Source organism: Cervus elaphus, chromosome 7 (genome assembly GCF_910594005.1).
Source record: "Cervus elaphus chromosome 7, mCerEla1.1, whole genome shotgun sequence".
NCBI lineage: Eukaryota > Metazoa > Chordata > Mammalia > Artiodactyla > Cervidae > Cervus > Cervus elaphus.
Window position 1 is genome coordinate 17,462,461 of NC_057821.1, and position 19,743 is coordinate 17,482,203.

Here is a 19,743-nt window from a genome sequence, read left to right on the forward strand (position 1 = left end):
CCAGCACAGCCAAAAATAAATTAAATTAAAAAAAAAATACCAAGCAGGACCATTGGAACCATTTAAACTTGAAAACTCCATAATGAACACAAGCTCTGACTTGATAAGAATGAACAAAGCAAGACCATAAGAACTATTACGAAAGAATATTTTTAGGAAGAGTTAAATAGCAAGAAAATGTCCCTCTGCATGTCCCTCTGTGACAGCCAGCTTCTGCCTCTGTAGTGTGAAAGCAGCCACAGGCCATAAGTAAACTAATGAGCATGGTTCTTTTCCAATAAAACTTTATTCACAAAAACAGATGACAGGCCAGGCTTCACACACCAGCAGTAATGCCTGCTCTACAGCAGCATTGTTCAATAGAAATATAAAGCAAGCCACATTTTAGATGCTCTTGTACCCAGTTAAAAAAAAAAGGCAGAATTAATTTGAATGTCATTTTCAAAATATCATTTCAACATGTTATTAATAAAATATATTAATAAGTTACTTTACATTTTTTCATATTCAGTCTTCCAGAGCTGCTGTTTGCTTTATACCCATGGCACATCTCAGCTGGGACTAGTCCATTTCAAGTGCTCTGTAGTCACACTCAACTAGTGGCTACTGTACTGGACAGTACAGCTCTTTATTTCTGAAACTCTGATCAAACATAGGTATGATCTTGATAAAAACACTCAGCAAGCCAGGAATAGAAGGAAGCTACCTCACCAAAGGCTATGGTTTTTCCAGCGGTCATGTATGGGTGTGAAAGTTGAACTGTGAAGAAAGCTGAGTGCCAAAGAATTGATGCTTTTGAACTGTGGTGTTGGAGAAGACTCTTGAGAGTCCCTTGGACTGCAAGGAGATCCAACCAGTCCATCCTAAAGGAGATCAGTCCTGGGTGTTCACTGGAAGGACTGATGTTGAAGCTGAAACTCCAATACTTTGGCCACCTCATGTGAAGAGTTGACTCATTGGAAAAGACCCTCATGCTAGGAGGGATTGAGGGCAGGAGGAGAAGGGGACGACAGTGGATGACATCACTGACTCGATGGACATGAGTTTGAGTAAACTCCAGGAGTTTGTGATGGACAGGGAGGCCTGGCGTGCTGCGATTCATGGGGTCACAAAGTCAGACACGACTGAGCAACTGAACAGAACTGAACTGAACCTCACCATAATAAAAGCCATATATGAAAACCACAGTGAAGTTCAGATAACGCCAATAGGGAGGTGAGGAAGTGATACAGGAAGGAAGGCTAATAAGGAGTGTGCTATGAAGCTGGCTTCCACCTTGAGGAACTCCCCCAGGAAAAACACCTCAGGATTATTCCCTTGACGGACTCCTGACCACCATTTAATTGGTCCCAGAGAGCAGTGCTTTAGCTCTTCTGGCCTGCCACACCAGGACAGCAACTTGGCTTCCAACAGCTCTGGGAACCAGAACCCTAGGGACCAAATCCTGGCAGTTGAAAGTCTACTGGGGCACCAAGGAATGAAAAGTCCAAGGAATATGAGCGGTCAGTGGTCCCTTCTGTTACCCTGATATTACTTGAAATAATAGAAAGTGCTCTTAGAAGAAAATTTCTGATAAGAGAAATCATAAGCAGCACTTTTTACTTACTTGTTTTTTTTAAAGATTTTACTCCATTTATAGTCATTTTTAAACTTTTGCTACATTCCCCATTTTGTACAGTATATCCTTGTTGCTTGGGCTGTGCTTAGTCGCTCAGTTGTGTCTGACTCTGTGACCCCATGGACCATATAGCCCACCAGGACCCTCTGTCCATGGAGATTCTCCAGGCAAGAATACTGGGGTGCGTTGCCATGCCCTCCTCCAGGGGATCTTCCCAACCCAGGGACTGAACCCAAGTCTCCTGCATTGCAGGTGGATTCTTTACCGTCTGAGCTACTAGGGAAGCCCTGAGTTTATATTTTATCGTGTGTACCTCTTAATTCCCTATCCCCTTGCCTTTTCCCAATGGTAACCACTAGTTTGTTCTCTGTATCTGTGAGTTACAAGCAACACTTTTAAATATTTATTGATTTATTTAGCTGCATGAAGTCTTAGTTGCAACATGCAGGATCTTCCTTGTGTCCTGTGAGACCTTTCATTGCAGCTCACAAACTCCCCAGTTGTGGTGTGCAGGTTCAGTAGTTGCAGGCAGGGGCTTAGTTGCTCTGCAGCATGTGGAATCTTAGTTTCCCAACCAGGGATCGAACCTGAGTTCCTTGCACTTCAAGGTGGATTCTTAACCACTGGACCATCAGGAAGTCCCAGCACTTTTTATTAAGCCCCCTGGGGACACATCCCAGTCATAGGAGCTACTGGACTGAACAGATTGAATAGTTCCTTACTGTCAGTCACAAGTCAGGCTGCTTCAGGTCACTCATATTTCCAGTGCAGGAAACACGTTTCCTACCATAAAAATGCCAAAACTGAAGGTGAAAAGAAATGAATATATACAAGGAACATAAAGCAAGTAGGTATTATAGAAGTTGTTGATATTCTTTTTGAGGAAGTTTTATGTACAAGCTGGGTTTGCTAATGTTTCTTAAACTATAGCTTCAATGTAATGTTCTTGGTGAATGTCTACAAGCTTTCTAATTGCTCAAGGACCTTAAAAATCTTTCAACATTCCAGGCTTCCTTCTTGGAAATTTCCATAACCAATGAGGTGTGTGTGAATGGCCCTCCCCTTTTCCTCCCTCCTCCACTTCCTTCTCAAAGATTACAGCTAACTTCAGTGTAAGTCTTGGGACTTTTGTATTGGCACTGGAAGCTTCACTTGTTCTTTTCCTCTGGAGGTCATTCTTTGGTCTTTCTGAGAATTTTTCCTTTAATATCTTTTCTCAGACTTCTTAAAAGAGACAGTGACTGCTGAAATTATTGCTGGACCTAAACCTCTGTATCTGATCATGCTCCCAGGCCTTCTAAAGTTCTGTTATCACAGGAATTGGCCTACACTTGTCCCTTTCTTGACATCTTTTTCTTTCCCTCAAAAATTGCCCCTACTGGAGAATGCAACTTGGCCTCAGAGACTGACTCATTTATTTTTTTTTTCCTTGCTCTTATTGTCTCAAAATATCATTCTTTGTTCTCAAAGAGACTGAAGGAAATCCTAGAAGACTTCCCAGAGGAGGTGGCAATTGGTTTGTGCAAAATTTTGGCAAGTACTCATGGACTCAAGCTGTGTGGGAACTACTTGAGAAAAGGCCAGGAAGAATGGCAGAACTGTGTTTGTACCAAATATATTCCGCTTGTTCCTCCAAATCTAACCTTCACTTTCCTACACCCTGGAGCTCTGTGTTCTGGGAGTTGACCCATAGGGACTGCATCAACCGACCTCCTTGCCCTAAAATTTTAATTGGGCTCAGCCGGTGGAAGGCATCATGGAGGAGAGTTTGGAAATTCATGTTGCTCTCCCATCTATAGGTCACAGCAGATTGGCTGCATCCGTCTAGTGAAGGCCACAGCTCTGTCCAGTAGCACACTCTCTTTCTGGGTTCAGGGAAAAGTTTAGTCCCTTCAGCCCTAAGAGTGATAACAGGTGTTGTACTATCTCTCATTACTTTTCCTAAACTCTGCCCGTGGCTTCATAAATAGCTCCTGTGTTAGGCTCTTCTCAAATTATCCAAGTGTGCCATCTGTTTCCTGCCAGGCCCCTCACTGATACCGTGTGTTTGATTAATGGGTATTAGTTCAGACTAGTTGGAGCATGAAGTGTGTGTGATGAAACAGTAAAACATCATGTAGGAACAGTAGGCTAAAAGCTGGTGGTGAAGGTACTTGCCTTCCAGGCCAGAGAGCCTAGCAGGCTCTGGGAATCTCAGAAGGTTTTAGACCAGAAGTGACATGCTTTAAGAAAATGAATTTGGCAGCTGCATGCAGAATGGTTTAGAAACTAGAACTGGGGAGACAAATTAGGAGACAATTAACTATTACAGGAAGATAACATTTTGTAACTTTCAGATTGGCAAAGATCCAAAAATTCGATAGAACAGTGTGTCGGTAAAGATGCGAAGAAATAGCACTCGATCTTTGATAGTGAGTGTGTAAACTGATAAATCTTTTCAGAAGGCAATTTGATAATATCTGTCAACAGAGAAGTGGGTGGCAGAGGAAGAAATGGTTAAATAGCATCACGGCCTCAATGGACATGAATTTGAGCAAACTCCAGGAGGCAGTAAAGGACAGGGGAGCCTGGCATGCTGCAGTCCATGGGGTCGAAAAGAGTCAGACACGACTTAGTAACTCAACAACAAATCAACATAATAAATGTTTTATAACCTATTGATCCAGCAATTCCATTTGGAGGTACTTAGCCTATTCCTTAATACCCACTGCACACACGCTAAATAATTCATGTATGAGGATACTCATTGTAGCATTTTTCTACTGGGTAAAGATTGCAAACAACCTAAATGTTCTTCAGTTGGAGACTGGTTAAATAAGTATGACACACTCCACATAACAGAACACTATATAGCTGTTAAAGAGAATGAGATGGCTACATACTTATGTGGGAAGATCTCCAATATAATGTTAAAGACAAAGGCAAAGTGCCCAAGTGTACACATAGTGTGCTTCTACTGGGGTGGGAGGATAGAAAAGTATATTGCACATAAATTTGTAACTGCACAGACCAAAGAAATACAAAGGAAACAGGTTAAGGGTGGTTGCCCCCTGAAGAAAACTGAATCACTGGGATCAAAAGAAAGAAGGAAATTTTAATTTTTGATGCCTGTACATGAATGACCTGTTTTGAAAATCCATTGCTCTATCATCTCAGAATCAAACATCTACCTTGTTATCAGTTCCAAAAATTATGTATAGCTTTCTTGGTGAAATAAACACAACTAAAAGATATTCAACTAAAAAATATTTTGTAATAAAGTACTTAAATGCTTGCACAGAATACTGAATTTGGTTACCAGGTGAGGAAATGGCTTCAAATTATTTGCTTGTTCTTGTCCATCCTCAAGGTTCAGAGTGTACAGTATCTGAAAATTTGGAAGGCAGGCCTTTGAAGAGTAAATACTTCCTTCTGTGACTGCTGCAGATCTGAGTAGGTAGTGGGCAGTGTTGTCATCCAGGGAACTCAGACCCTGGGTTGGTGGTTAATATAGAAGACTTACTTAAGTTCCTTCTGACTAGGAGAAGTTATAGTAATAGGGCACGACCCTACCGGAGCTCTCAGGATTTCTCTCTCATGATTGTTCTTTCATTTATCTGATCTTCAACTAGGCTGTAACCTCCATCAAGGAAGAGCACACACTTACCTTGCTTACCTTTGTGCTCTTAGCACCTAACGTGGAGAAGGTGTGTAGTGGATGCTCAAATATTTATTCAGCTGAATCAAACATGGCTTTTGTGTCGTACTGTCCACGCCCTTCCTTTTCTATGTATTTCTTTCTTTCTTTTTGGCTGCGCTGGGTCTTCGCTGCTGCCTGGGGGCTTTCTCTAGTTGCAGGGCACCAGCTTCTCACTGTGGTGGCCTCTCCCGTTCTGGAGCATGGGCTCTAGGCACGTGGGCTCAGTAGTTGTGGCGGACCAGCTTAGTTGCTCTTTGGCATGTGGAATCTTCCCAGTCCAGGGATCGAACCCATTTCCCCTGAATTGGCAGGTGGATTCCTATCCACTGTACCACCAGGGAAGTCCATCCCTGTCCTTCTTTGAAACTTAAAGATGGCAAACAATGGACCATTCATCTAATTGTAATGGCCAATTTACTTTCTCTATAAGCAAAGAAAATAGTCAAATAGCGTGAGTGGGTAGTAAAACTTTTGAATTAAATGTAATTTACCTGTGCAGTTTCTGTGGTGCTATAGTAATTCCATGATGTCTCTAAACCACTGTATTACTAAGAAGTAATATTAGCCATAGGAAGTTGAATCTTTACATCTTACTGTTTTTGTTCATTTCTGCCTGATTAACACAACTATTTTTGTTGTTGTTGTTAAATAATGACTCTTGCATGGCAGTCAGAACTTGAGTATCAAAACTTTTAAGTAAATTGACCATTTTCTCCTGTTCTTATGCAGTTGAGACTCTGGAGTGACACTTTTATAATTATACAATACTCACATAATATCGTGGGAGCTTCCCAGGTGGCTTAGTGGTAAAGAATCTGCCTGCCAATGCAGGAGCCACAGGTTGGATTCCTGGGTCGGGAAGATCCCCTGGAGAAGAAAATGGCGATCCACTCCAGTATTCTTTTTTAAATTAATTTATTTTTTTTTCATTGAAGGATAATTGCTTCACAGAATTTTGTTGTTTTCTGTCAACCACTCCAGTATTCTTGCCTGGAAGATTCCATGGACAGAGGAGCCTGGCAGGCTACAGGCCATGGGGTTGCAAAGAGTCAGACACAACTGGGGGACTGAGCACTCACACATGCATCTAATACTGTACTGTTGTATTTAACATAACTGATCATAAATGAAATTTAATAAATCTGATTGCTTGACTGATATGCAATTTTATTGCTTTTCCAGAGTTGATCTTAGTGAAAATATATGGTCATTACACTAATTGGTCAATATGCCCTCACTGCAATGATGATTGTCATTAGATTTAATAAAAACTTAACTAAAGTGACTTTAAGTCAATGATTTTAATATAGGGGTATGACTTTAACATAGATTTGTTTTCTTTTTGTCTTTGTAAAAAAAAAAAAATCCATCCAAGTTTAAGCATAAGGGAAAGAGATAGGGTCTATCTTCCTGAAATAGCAGAAAGACTTGAGAGGACAGGATGAATAGGTGAGACCTTCTGGGAATGGAACTGACATGATTTGGGCATCACTCATCACTGGCCAACTTGGGGACCAGATGCAGAGTGCAAAAAACATTGTGCTTGTCTTGTCCAATGTTTTTTAAATACCTGAATTTGTCTGCCGAGTCATCTGGTCCCCCACTCCCTAGTGACTTTCTCTCAGCAGCCTTGCTCATGGACTTCACCAGCTTCAGTTCAGTTCAGTTCAGCCACTCAGTCGTATCTAACTCTGCAACCCCATGGACTGCAGCACCCCAGGCCTCCCTGTCCATCGCCAACTCCCGGAGCTTGCTCAAACTCATGTCCATTGAGTCGGTGATGCCATCCAACTATCTCATCCTCTGTCATCCCCTTCTCCCACCTTCAATCTTTCCCAGCGTCAGGATCTTTTCCAATGAGTCAGTTCTTCACATCAGGTGGCTAAAGTATTAGAGTTTCAGCTTGAGCATCAGTCCTTCCAATGAATATTCAGGACTGATTTCTTTTAGGATAAACTGGTTGGATCTCCTTGCAGTCCAAGGGGCTCTTAAGAGTCTTCTCAAACACCACAGTTCAAAAGCATCAATTCTTCTGCGCTCAGCTTTCTTTATAGTCCAACTCTCACATCCATACAAGACTACTGGAAAAACTATATCTTTGACTAGATGGACCTTTGTTAGCAAAGTAATGTCTCCGCTTTTTTTTTTTTAAGTCTTTATTGAATTTATTACAATATTGCTTTTGTTTTTTTGGCCGCAAGGTATGTGGAATCTTAGCTCCCTGATCAGGGATTGAACTCGTGCCCCTTGCAATGGAAGGCAAATTCTTAACCACTGGACCACCAGGGAAGTCCCTGTCTCTGCTTTTTAATATACTATCTAGGTTGGTCATGACTTTTCTTCCAAGGAGTAGGCGTCTTTTCATTTCATGGCTGCAATCACCATCTGCAGTCATTTTGGAGCCCCCAAAAATAAAGTCTGTCACTAGACCTGGTAAGCATTGGGTGCCTGGAGAAGAGTGACATCCTTGAACATGGAACTTGGGTGAGAAAAAAGTGAAAAATGGAGATTTTAACAATATATGGAATTTGAAGGAATTTCCTGATGGTCCACTGGCTAGGATGTGGCACTTTCACTGCTATAGGCCCAGCTTCTATCCCTAGCTAGGGAACTAAGATCACAGCCAAAGGAAAACAACAGAGAAAAATAAAAATAAAAATTTGGAATCTGAAAGGCAGGTAAGCCCAATAAGGGTCGAGGCTAGGGGCACAAACCCAAGACTGTGCACATAGGTTGAGAGTTGAGGCTCTGAGAGAATGAATACAAAAAGAAGCTAAAGGGGACTTCCCTGGTGGTCCAGTGGTTAAGACTCTGTGCTCCCAATGTGGGGGTCTGGGTTCAATCCCTGGTCAGGGAACTAGATCCCGCATGCTGAAACTAAAGATCCTGCATACTGTAATGAAGATCTCCCATGCAGCAACGAAAGTCCTGTGTGCTACAACTAAGACCCAACACAGCCAAATAAGTAAATTTTCTTTTTTTAAAAAAGCTAAGTTTTGATGCTCAAAACTTTGGGCATCACTTATATTTAAAGGCTATAAATCACCAGAATCCCAATGAAGGGAAGCCATCCTACCGGAAACAGGTTAGAGAAAGCTTATGGTCAAGGAGAGAACTTCAAGGGTAAGTATAAACTGTACCTCAAACACAAACAGTACACTGTACCTAGAGTAAAAAGGCTAAGTTGAGGGGAGGGGAAGGAGCCAGTAGATTTGGTGATCAAGCCACTAATATCCCCACTCCAGTATTCATGCCTGGAAAAATCCCAATCCATGAGGTCACAAAACTGGGTGACTAAACAACAAAGATCATCAAAGCACACTTTCAGCAGAGAAGAGTTAAAATTACAAAGACTCAAAAAGAGTGTAGATATATAGAGTAAGTGGACACAGCTGTGTTAAGATGTCAGACACACAAGAAAGGAGCTGGAGCATCATTCATGACATGTAGGGTGGATGATCTCAGGATGGGATGTCTTAAAAGATAAAGGCCTGTGGAAAGGGAGTGAGAGCCATGGGAGGCTGGTTCCATGAGTGGAACCAGCAAGAGACATGCCTCTAGTGAGGAAGAAGATCAGCAAAGATGGAAATGTTTTCAAATACTGAGGGACATTGGGGGAGCTAGTTGGATAGCCTGTAACTGGTTGGGTTGTCGGCAGAGTTACAGGTACATAATTGTGAACCTAAGAAGAAAGGGGTTGGGACTTCCCTGGTGGTCTAATGGTTAGGATTCCACTGCAGGGGGCCCGATTTCAATCCCTGGTCCAGGAACTAAGGTACCCTCAACAAGCTGGGAGGCATGGCTGAAAAAAAGTAGGAAAGGGTCTGGGCAACTCGGCATCATTCAGGAAGGCAGGACAGGCTTTTTGAGCAGCAGAGAAAGCTCGGCTCAGATTAGCAAGCATTACTATGGTTCATACTGCCATGAGGTTTGCAAGAGATTCAAGGTATTTTATTTTTTAGATTTAATTAGCAAAGTAAACTTTCCTATAAAAATGATCAGTCCACAGAAATGAATTGCAAGCCCATTAGTGTCACAGCATGGTTTATTCTTGGGTAATTTCCTGACAGTCCAGTGGTTAGGACTCCAAGCTTTCACTGCCAAGGCCCGGGTTCAGTCCCTGGTCAGGGAACTAAGATCCCAAATGCCAGGCTGTGTGGCCAAAAAAGAAAAACAAGCATGGTTTATTCTTTTTTTTTAAACCTTTTTTATTTAAGCATGGTTTATCCTTAAGTGCACTTGTGTTAAACTATCCATCTCAAGGGGTATAGCTTTAGGATACACAAGTTTCTAATGTAAAGATATGGTTGAGGATCTCATTCTATGTTGTCTCTTTTTATTATTAGAATTAATTCTCCCAAGCAAATGATATTTTCCCCTCTTGTTTGTAGATGATGCAAATTGTGCAACTGATTAGGATACCTTTTCAAGTTAGTTAATGGTTGAGGAAAAAAATAATCTGCATTCTCATCCAGCTAAGGAACCGAGTTTGGCAGCTACATGTGTTTATTGGCGTCACTTCTGCCTGCAGTTTGTCACTCTACCCTGGTTCCTCCTTGTCATTTATCATTTTGTTTTATTTCACATATCCTAGAAGCCACTATAAATCCTTTTTTGGAACAAAAGAGAACATGTAATATTAAACTTACAAAGACTTGACATATTTAAGCACCTTAATACTTGTAGCAGTTATTAAATAAAAAGCACATCCACAGTTACAAAGCCACTAGACCCAAAACAGCTTTTTGAAAATCATACAACTTTCCATTTAGTAATGAGTCGTAGAGAGCAGAAAGCCAAATTTGTAACAGCAGTGAATTACAGCAAAATGAGTCGAAAAATTAAGACTGAGCCATGTTTGCCTCAGTTCTTTTAGTATATGAGAATAATTAGCACATTATGCCAAAAGCTATTTGCCCTTCTTAATTTTGGAAGCTTTCTTCCCAACTCAATTATCAGTATCTAGTAGAGATTAAGAAGCTGGGCTCTGGAGTCAGAGTACCTGGTTTCCATCCAGCCCACCACTCCAGCTGTGTGGCCTTTGGGCAACTTTCTTATCTGTTTCCTTATTTGAAAAATGGTGTTAACAGAATCTACCTCATAAGATTTTGAGGACTTAGTAAGTTTACACCAGTAAGGTGCTTACAATGGTGTCAATAAAATTTTAAGTGCACAAAAATTGGTAGCTATAACTACTGTGGCTTTGTGTGTGGTTAAGACTCATGAGGCTCTTGGAGCCCACTGCCAAAACTTTGGATCCAAGTCAGTCAATGAGTAGCTGGATGCCAAAAACCCCAGCCAACATGTAGCTGAAGACCAGAGAGAAGTCCTTCCATCGATCCACTAAAAAATACTTATGAAGTTAAACCTGCAAGTCAAAAAAGCTCTTGGTTAATGGCAGTTTAAACAGGTCTAATACCTTAGTTACAGACTAACCGGCTCCTACTAGAGCCCTACTGAATTCGTTTATTAAACAAATATTTATTAAAGGCCTACTTTATCAAGCAATAAGTTTTAAACACCACAAATCATTAAAAACCAACATACAATCACACTTTTTCCCCTTATGGCTTCAAAGTATCACCGTCTAACAATAGGTCCTAGGCAGTACCAAAATAGCAAAATTTCTTTAAAGTGCTACACCTGCCACAAATTTAATGGAAATCAAAAGTAGAAGCCTATCACAACCTCAAAGTCTTAAAATAATGAAAACAAAACATGACGACAGTAAACTTTGGGGTCCCATGAGTCGGAATCAGTCCCACAGGGAAGTATTTGGTGGAAGTGAAGAGTGACAAATGTTCAGTCCCATTGGATCCTTCGCTCTTCTTCAGGAAGAACACTCCAGTTCGGGGAGGCCACATCCCGGGCCAACCAGTTGAAATCGTCAACGTCGTTCCAGTTATTTTTGTTCTTGTCTAAACCAGAGCCCTCGAAGTCCTTGTCGATGCCCGGGTAGCTCCAGGTGTAGGGGGCGAACTGGATCCCGGTGCAGTCCTCCATGATGGCCCTGCTGGTCACCTGCAAGAAGATGCGGGTGTCTTTTGTGGTGTGTACGCGGAGCTGCTGGCAGGCCACGGCCAGCACGCAGTCACTGCAGTCCTCCAGGAACACGGAGGTGGACACCGGGCCGCAGAGCAGCGTGCAGCCTTGGGCCTTGGTCAGCCGCAGGGTGTTGGGATTGCCGTAGAGTTTGATCGTGCAGTTTCTCAGTTGGGTCAAAAGGACGTCCTGCTGGTGCAGTTCCTCAGCTCTCTTCTCCAAAACTTGGGACTGCAGATTGGAGAAGCCACAGACCCAGCTGGAGTCGAAATCTCCCTCCTTCTTCAAGGGCGGCGGGGAGGTCAGGATGCCTTCCGCCGCCGGGGCGTCGGGAGCCGAATCTACTTGCGTGGCTGAAGCAGTATCCTTCTTGCGGGTCTTGAAAGCGAAACGCTTCTTAGGCTGAAGCTCCTGGCGCCGCTTGGCCAGGGCCGCCTGCAGCCGCGCCAGCACCTCTTGCGCTTGCCGCAAATCGTAGGCGGCCAGGAACAAAACCGAGTCGTTGATAAGTTTCTGAAGCCCCTGCAACCGAGCGGCCGCCTCCTCCAGCCGCTCGACGGACTCTCCGCTTTCCAGAAGCTCTTCCACGGCCGATCGCTCCCGAGTGAAGGCGGCGGCGAAAAAGTCGCTCTTCTCCCCTTCTACCTCCTGGTCCTGCCGCTTTTGCTTCCTCCTTTCTACCTCCAGTTGCCGCTCATGTTCTCGCTTCTGAAGCCGCTCGGGCACCAGGGTCCGCTCTCGCTGGGATCCCAAGTCCCCGTTCGCTAGGGCAGCTGCGGACAAACCACCAGTCTCCATCTTGACTTCAAGCTTCCTTTCTCCTGCCTTCCTTCCTCCGGGCGCGCCCTTCGCGAGGCCTCTCACCAACGCGCCCTGTGATTGGCCGGGCATGCTTACGTCATACCCCGGCCTTATTTTCCTCGCCCATTGGTTCCTCTGCGTTGGAGGGGGCGGGGATGTGGGGCGGGGCCGACTGACAGAGGGGGTGGGGAGACAAAGGTCCTTGTGGATGGGTGGGGTGGGAGCAGGCGGGGGAAGCTTTTTTTTCTTCTTAAAGGGGCAGGACTTATATCCGGGATTGTGGGGTGAGTTGCAGCAGCGGCAGCTGCACATGTGGGTTTGTTTATAAGAACAAGGTTAGAAACTCGCAGGACTCCCCCTCCCCCCAGCTCCTCCCTACTACCCCCTTACAGGCCGGAGATCCGCAACTGGTGGGGGGAATGTGTGCGTGTGGTGGGTGGATGGGGGGGACAGGTAGTGGTGAGAAAGATGGAGGGGGGGGGGAATATTACACCGCCCGGCCGGCGCGGGTGGAAGCGGCAGCTGGAACAGCTGGCTAGGGAGCCGCTTGCATGTCTCTTGTTTTTTTTTTTTCCTTTTTCCTTCCACCACCCCTTCCCCCAACCCATTCTTGCCGCCCCTAAACCCTCCTACCCACCCCCGCGCTGCTGCAGTTCCGCGTGGCCTGGGGCTCCTGATTCCCGAAGACAGTTACCCGGGCGGGAGAAGGGAAGGGCACGTACGGGAGAGACTGAGGTCCTCGCTGCAGCCGGGTCCAGGGGGCCCCGGAGGAGTCTAAAAACGGATTACTATTTGTTTTTTTGCCAATTGCTGCAGTCGAAGGGGTGGGGGGTGAGCGCGGGGGGAGGGTGAAACTCCACACCCCCTCCCTCTTCCTCCCACGCCCTAAACCCCCTGGGCCGTCACTCCGTACGCAGCTGGCCGCTGCTCGCCGCGCGGGGGGCGAAACCCCAGCCCAGGACTCGGCGGCAGTCTGTGGGGCCGTCCGTGGTTAGGAAAGTGATGGGGGAAATGTTACATTATTTTTAGAGGTGGTGGGAGGGATTTATCACCGGAAGTAAATGAGCCTCCCCTAAAGTCTGGACCAGCCAGAGGTGTGAGTGGGCAGCCTGGACGGCGCAATCGCTGGCGAAACCCAGAACAGCGGGCTGGGCGAGAACCCGGGCGCGGCCGGCAGCCGGCGCGGGGCACCTCACGTGCTCGGCTGAGCGCGGGGGCCTCTGACCCTGCTCGTCCTTACAGTCGCCGGTTCCACCCTTATCTCCACCCCTGGTTTCCAACCTCCGTCGGGGTAGTTAACTGCCCGAGAAACTGTCACTTGAAATGGTACTGATACACCTGCATTTTGATGCAGAAAAAAAAATGGGAGGAAATGAGAGGATTAAGATTACTCTCCCACTTTTTCAAGACCCACTCTCCTTCTTTCCTTCTCATTTAAAACGAAAACCAAACATAAACTCCCGATTTTCTCTGCTGAAAGTCAGCGCAGGTCACATTGTTTGGCAAATTCCACTCGGGGATGGAATTATTGTGTGTTTGTAGATATGCACCTGATGGAAACGACGTTGCTGAAAACATCTTGTGCTTGCGCTTGTAGTATATATGATAAATTTTAATTTGCTTTGTTTCATGGACAAGATAGATGGAGACTTTTGTGTGTGTGAAGTATGTTTCCAAGGCTGGTGAACGAAATATAACTGGTTATCTTGTCTTTGGGTCATATGGGGGAATGCAATAACTGATTTATTTTGTGGATAATTGATTTAACCAGGGAAGGTTTAGAGAAGGTTTATTTTGCTAGGGAAAAAAAATCTGACCTGCCTCCCCTAAGTATTTCAGCAATACAGTCTGTCCCAGCTCCAATTAAGAAAGTTTGTAGCAAACAAGGTTTATTGGGCTTGGGAGTTGCAACAGGAGTGAGACAACCTTTTGGAATTAGCTACAGTGACCCTGGGGGTAGGGGATAGTGTTGTCTGTATCTGAAGTGGAATGGAAGGCCACTAAACCCTTTGAAGAACTTCACTTCTGCCCAGTGAGCAGTTTGGGCATAAAGTCCAGTAGATTTTGGAAGTCTCCAAGTATTTTAAGTTGGCTAGTTCAGACTTTAATGAGAAAGGGGCAGTAAAGGGCACCTGAACGGGTGAGAATGAATGGGTCACCCTGCAAACCCAGGGTGTGGGAAAGAAAGAGAGCGAAGTTGCTCAGTCTTGTCCTACTCTTTGCGACCTCATGGACCGTAGCCTACCAGGCTCCTCCATCCATGGGATTTTCCAGGCAAGAGTACTGGAGTGGGATGCCATCAGTGTGTGGGAGGCGCCTTCAAAGACTGATGTGAGGCCCCAGTGGGAATGGACAGGGGTCAGAAGTCTGGTCATTGTGAAGCACTGGCTTGACTGTTTTTTTTTTTTATAATATATAATATATAATGTATTTATCACTTATTATATATATCATTTTATAATCTATAGTGTATTTATCGTTTATTTTTTATTGTGCTGGGTCTTCGTTGCTGCACTCGGGCTTTCTCTACTTGCCATGAGTGGGAGCTACCCTTCGTTGTGGTGTGAGGGCTTCTCGTGGCTTCTGTTGTTGAGCACAGGCTGGAGGTGTGCCCAGGCTTCAGGAGTTGCAGCCCTCAGGCTCTAAAGCGCAGGCTCAGTAGTTGTGGCACACAGACTTCGTGCTTCATGGTACGTGGGATCTTCCCAGACCAAGGAATGAACCTGTGTCCCAGGTAGATTCTCAACCACTGTACCATGAAGGCGGTCCGGCTTCATAGTTCTTGACAAACCCCAGCACAGCTGCAAGCCAGGGTAGGTGATCAAGACATAGGTTTAAAGCTACATTTCAAAAGCAGTAGGAAAGCATTGCCAAGCTGTGTGTGCGCCTTCACTATGATGTTTGAGGGCAGTTGATTCAGTTTGCATCCTTGAAAGGGCCCCAGCTCCTCAGAAGGACATGCCTGTTCTGATGGAAGGAAGCCGGGTAATACTTTACAGTGGAAATGTGGCAGAAGGCAAGCTGCCCATAAGTTCTGGATCTCGCTTTCAAGGATACTTTACAAAGCTTGTGAATCGAAGAACTGCTGTCCATTAGACATCTTGGAAAGTGAAAGAATTCTAATGTGTTCCAGACTTTAAAAATTATTTAACAAAAATTTAGATGCTTTAATGGTTCTATTTGTTAGATACATTTTTTAACTTTCTGAAAATTTAAAAAGTGGAGAGGAAAGGGTTTACATGTACCTATCACCCAACTTCAGCAATTCACAACTGGCAGTCTTGTTCCTTCTAAAACCCTAGCCACTTTCCCACCCCATCTCACTCTGATTTGTTGTTGTTGTTCAGTTGCTAAGTCGTGTCTGATTCTCTGTGACCTCATGGACTGCAGCATGCCAGACTCCTCTGACGTCCACTATTACCCAGGGTTTGCTCAAATCCATGTCTACTGAGATAGTGATGCTATCTTATCACTTCATCCTCTGTCATCTCTTTCTCCTTTTGCCTTCAGTCTTTCCCAGCATCAGGATCTTTTCCAGTGAGTCAACTCTTCACATCAGGTGGACAAAGTATTAGAGCTTCAGCTTTAGCAGTAGTCCTTCCAATGAATATTCAGGGGCATATTTTCTTTTAGGATCAATATTCAGGATTGATCTCCTTTCTGTCCAAGGGACTCTCAAGAGTCTTCTCCAGCACCACAGTTCAAAAGCATCAATTCTTTGGCTCTCTACCTTCTTTATGATCTCACATCTGTACATGACCACTGGAAAAACCACAGCTTTGACTATATGGACCTTTGTCAGCAAAGTGATGTCTCTGCTTTTTAATATGCTGTCTAGGTTTGTCATAGCTCTCCTTCCAAGGAGCAAGCATCTTTTAATTTTGTGGCTGCAGTCACCATTTGCAGTGATTTTGCAGCCCAAGAAAATAAAATCTGTCATTGCTTCCACTTTTTCCCTTTCTATTTGCCATGAAGTGATGGGACTGGATGCCATGATCTTAGTTTTTTTAATGTTGAGTTTCAGGCCAGCTTTTTCACTTTCCTCTTTCACCTTCATCAAGAGGCTTTTTAGTTCCTCTTCACTTTCTGCCATTAGAGTCGCATCATCTGCATATCTAAGGTTGTTGATATTTCTCCTGGCAGTCTTGATTACAGCTTGTGATTCATCCAGCCAAGCATCTCTCATGATGTATCTGCATATAAATTAAATAAGCAGGGTGACAATATACAGCCTTGTCATACTCTTTTCCCAATTTTAAACCAATCAGTTGTTCCATTTCTGGTTCTAACTCGCTTGTTTTAAAATAATCCCAAACTTTATATTATTTCATATTTTACAATCCACGAATATTTCAATATGTATCTCAGAAAGATTAAGGCTGTCTTTTTAAAAACAACTACAATACCATTTCTTGTTGTGTAGTCACTCAGTCGTGTTCAACTCTTTCCAACCCCATGGACTGTAGCCCGCCAGGCTCCTCTGTCCTTTGGATTTTCCAGACAAGAATGCTGGAGTGGGTTGCCATTTCCTCCTCCAAGGGATCTTCCCAACCCAGGGATCGAACTTTCATCTCCTGCCAGTCTCCTGCATTGTAGGCAGATTCTTTTACTGCTGAGCCACAGTCCAAAAAAAGTGGCGACTGTTTCTCCATTATGATCTGAGTTTCAGGCTGTTAGGGGAACCACTGATCCAAACCAATATTCACATTTCTCTGACTATAATTTCCTTTTTAAAATTACTTTATTTGAATAAGGATCCAAACAAGTTCTATACAGTGTGCCTAGTTAATATGTCTCTTTAATCACTTTTAAATCCTTCCCCTCTCTCTCTCAAGTGTTTTGTTGAGAAAAATGATCATTTGTTTAATAGAGTTTCCCACAGTTTTGAAGTTTCTGGTTGCATCTGCATTCTTTGTTTGTAATTTTAAATATTTGTATTTATTTGATCTTTTAACATCCTTCAGAGAATATTTGTGTAGTGATATGCCACAGGAAATCAGTAAGTGAGGAATGAAAGCAGGTAAACACACAAATAAACACAATATAACTGTCTGGGTGTGGTCAGATAGCAAAGAATGAGGCCTTTTGTGTCCTCTGGTGTTTATCAGGGACCCTGTGCAGGCCATTCCTGGGCAAATAAACAAATCCAGGCTCTGTTTTCTAGTAGCTGGATTCCAGAAGTAGGTGTCACCTATTCATCTTTCAGCAAATATTGAATGTGTAGTGGATTAAAAGGATTCACTACGAGTTCTGCGTGTCAGGTATGAAATATATAGCCAATTTTCCAGTCTGGGTGGCTCACTTTTCTGACACAAAGCCAGTGAGGGGTGTCAGCAGTGCAGGCACGTGCTATTCTGGAAAAGGCTCCACATTAGTCTGGGAAGCAGAATGGAAGCAGCTTCTGCCTTCCTCCTCTGCCCCTGGCTTTCTTACCTCCTCAGCTCCCGTGACTTTCTGGGGTATTCCTTCCTCACTGTACCCCTCAGACCCAGCACAGGGGCTGCTGCTGGCTATGATGCGCAGCACTGAGCTAGGGAGGTTCTCCGGCTGCCAAGTGCGTCAAGATAGGCAGAGTCCCTTTCCTCCTTGAGGAGGCCTAATCTGGGCAGATAATTACACAAATGTGAAATTGTAACAGTGACAATTGACAACTGTTAGGAAGGACAGAGGAACAGTGGGTGCCCCTCATGGGAGGTGTGACCTTGTTGGGAGGTCAGCGAAGTCTTCCGGAGGGGACAGGGTTGAGCTCTCGCTGGAAGGAGGAACAGGAATGAACGCGGAGTCAGTGAACCCTGGAAGGTGTCCTCTAGGTATGTGGGCTCAGGGGCCGCTGGTCACTTTGTGGAGAACTGTGTCCAGGAGCGCTGGGGGCAGGAGGCTGCAGGGGTTAGGTGACAGGGAGGGGCGGGAGCAGATGCTGAATTCATATAACTCTTTGGAGAAGTTTGTGAGGAGGAGGGAATAAATAGGGGGTGCAAGGAGGCCAGTGAGGTATTTCTGTTTTTTACAGGAAAAAAAAAAAAAGACATAACCTAAGGGCCCTGAAATTACTGGAGGAGATGGGATGCAAAACACGGGTGCGAGGATTAGCCATGGATAAAGGGAAGGACAGCTTTCTCTATGGCAGTGCTGTTGTCTTAACTTTTTGTTGTGAGTTTTCAAACATACACAAACCTTTTGCTCTCAACTCATAGTAACAGATGCATCATAATTGAAACACAAGCTTTAAGAAACAGCAAATACTCTTGAGATATATAGTAGATGCTATTTTCTGTTCTTTTTATTGTATTTTAAAATGTTGTCCAAGACCTAATTAAACAGCAGTTTTAAGTTGATGCATCAGTCAGAGAGGGTGCAGCTGTAGGTAAACTTGCATGTTTGATGAGTCTGACGGTGTCTGTGCTCTCTATGAGTGGGCAGTGGGGTCCTCTGCTGGGTGTGAAAGGAAAGAGGTGTGGGGTATCTGAAAAGTAGGGGGAAGGTTTGAAAGCCTTGTGGGAAGAGAGCGTGTTGCCCAGAGAGGGGGGCTGGTGGTGTGGATGGTCAGGAAATACTTGAGAATGAAGGAGCAACCTTCCAGGGGGCCATCTAGGCCAGAGACTGACTCAGGGGATGGAGCAGGACTGGGGGCAGGGTAGAGGAGAGAAGCTGGTATGGAGAGCCTGAGCCTCAGAAGGCAGGAATTCCTGTGGCGTGGCTTCTCTGGAAAGGTCTGGAAGCTTGACTCCTGTGGCCCCTCCTGCATTCCCTCCAAAATCTTCAGAAACTTATATCAGTCTTCCAAGACCCACGCTGCCTGTCAGCAGATGACCTTAACCTACTCTTCTCAGGGGCTTCCCGAGTAGCTCAGCTGGTAAAGAATCCACCTGCAATGCAGGAGACCCTGGTTTGATTCCTGGGTCACAAGTTCCCCTGGAGAAGGGATAGGCTACCCACTCCAGTATTCTTGGGCTTTCCTGGTGGCTTAGACAATAAAGAATCTGCCCACAATGCTGGAAACCTGGGTTGGGAAGATCCCCTGGAAAAGGGCATGGCAGCCTACTCCAGTATTCTTGCCTGGAGAATCCCATGGACAGCAAGGCCCCCAGAGAGGAACTTCACCTTGCCTCGCTCCTAAAACCTCTCTGTGAAGATCCACTCCTTTGCCTCTTGCCCTTCTTCTTCAAGGCCAATGCCTCCACCTGAACTGCGTCCCTCCCATTTCCTGGAACCTTGAGCCACCCCCATCCTCTCTTTCTTCAGGATCTTTAATGCTGCTTCTTTGGCTTCTCTTCTCAACAAGCAAGTTCTCTCCACTTAAAACATTTTTTTTTTTTGTCCTTTCATGCACCCAAGGAAATACTTTTTTCCCTCTTTTGTCAATAGACTTTTTAAAAAATATGTATTTTTAAAATATTTATTTAAAAATATGTATTTATTTACTTACTAGGCTGCCTCGGGTCTTAATTGTGTTGTTTGGGCTCTTTGTTGCGGAGCGTAGGCACAGGCTTAGTTGCCCTGCAGCACGTGGGATCCTGGCTCCCCGACCAGGGATCGAACCTGTATCCCCTGCATTGGAAGGCAGATTCTTAACCACCGGACCACCAGGGAAGTCCCTATTAAT

General features: G+C 44.5%; 2 protein-coding genes across 2 annotated transcripts in view; one reads left to right on the top strand and one right to left on the bottom strand.

Annotated features, from left to right (window-relative positions):
* Window positions 1-10,037: 10,037 nt before the first annotated feature.
* Window positions 10,038-12,446, bottom strand: TBCC (tubulin folding cofactor C). Its single transcript, XM_043907489.1, has one exon. It carries the CDS (start codon window positions 12,228-12,230, stop codon window positions 11,100-11,102), a length of 1,131 nt encoding a protein of 376 aa, XP_043763424.1. The 5' UTR covers window positions 12,231-12,446; the 3' UTR covers window positions 10,038-11,099.
* A 5,485-nt stretch (window positions 12,447-17,931) lies between these two features.
* The window catches only part of BICRAL (BICRA like chromatin remodeling complex associated protein), a 100,108-nt gene continuing 98,296 nt past the window's right edge, over window positions 17,932-19,743 (top strand). The window contains exon 1 of the mRNA XM_043907486.1: window positions 17,932-17,950. The gene's annotated coding sequence lies outside the window, so the exon portion shown is untranslated. The remainder of the gene's footprint in view (window positions 17,951-19,743) is intronic.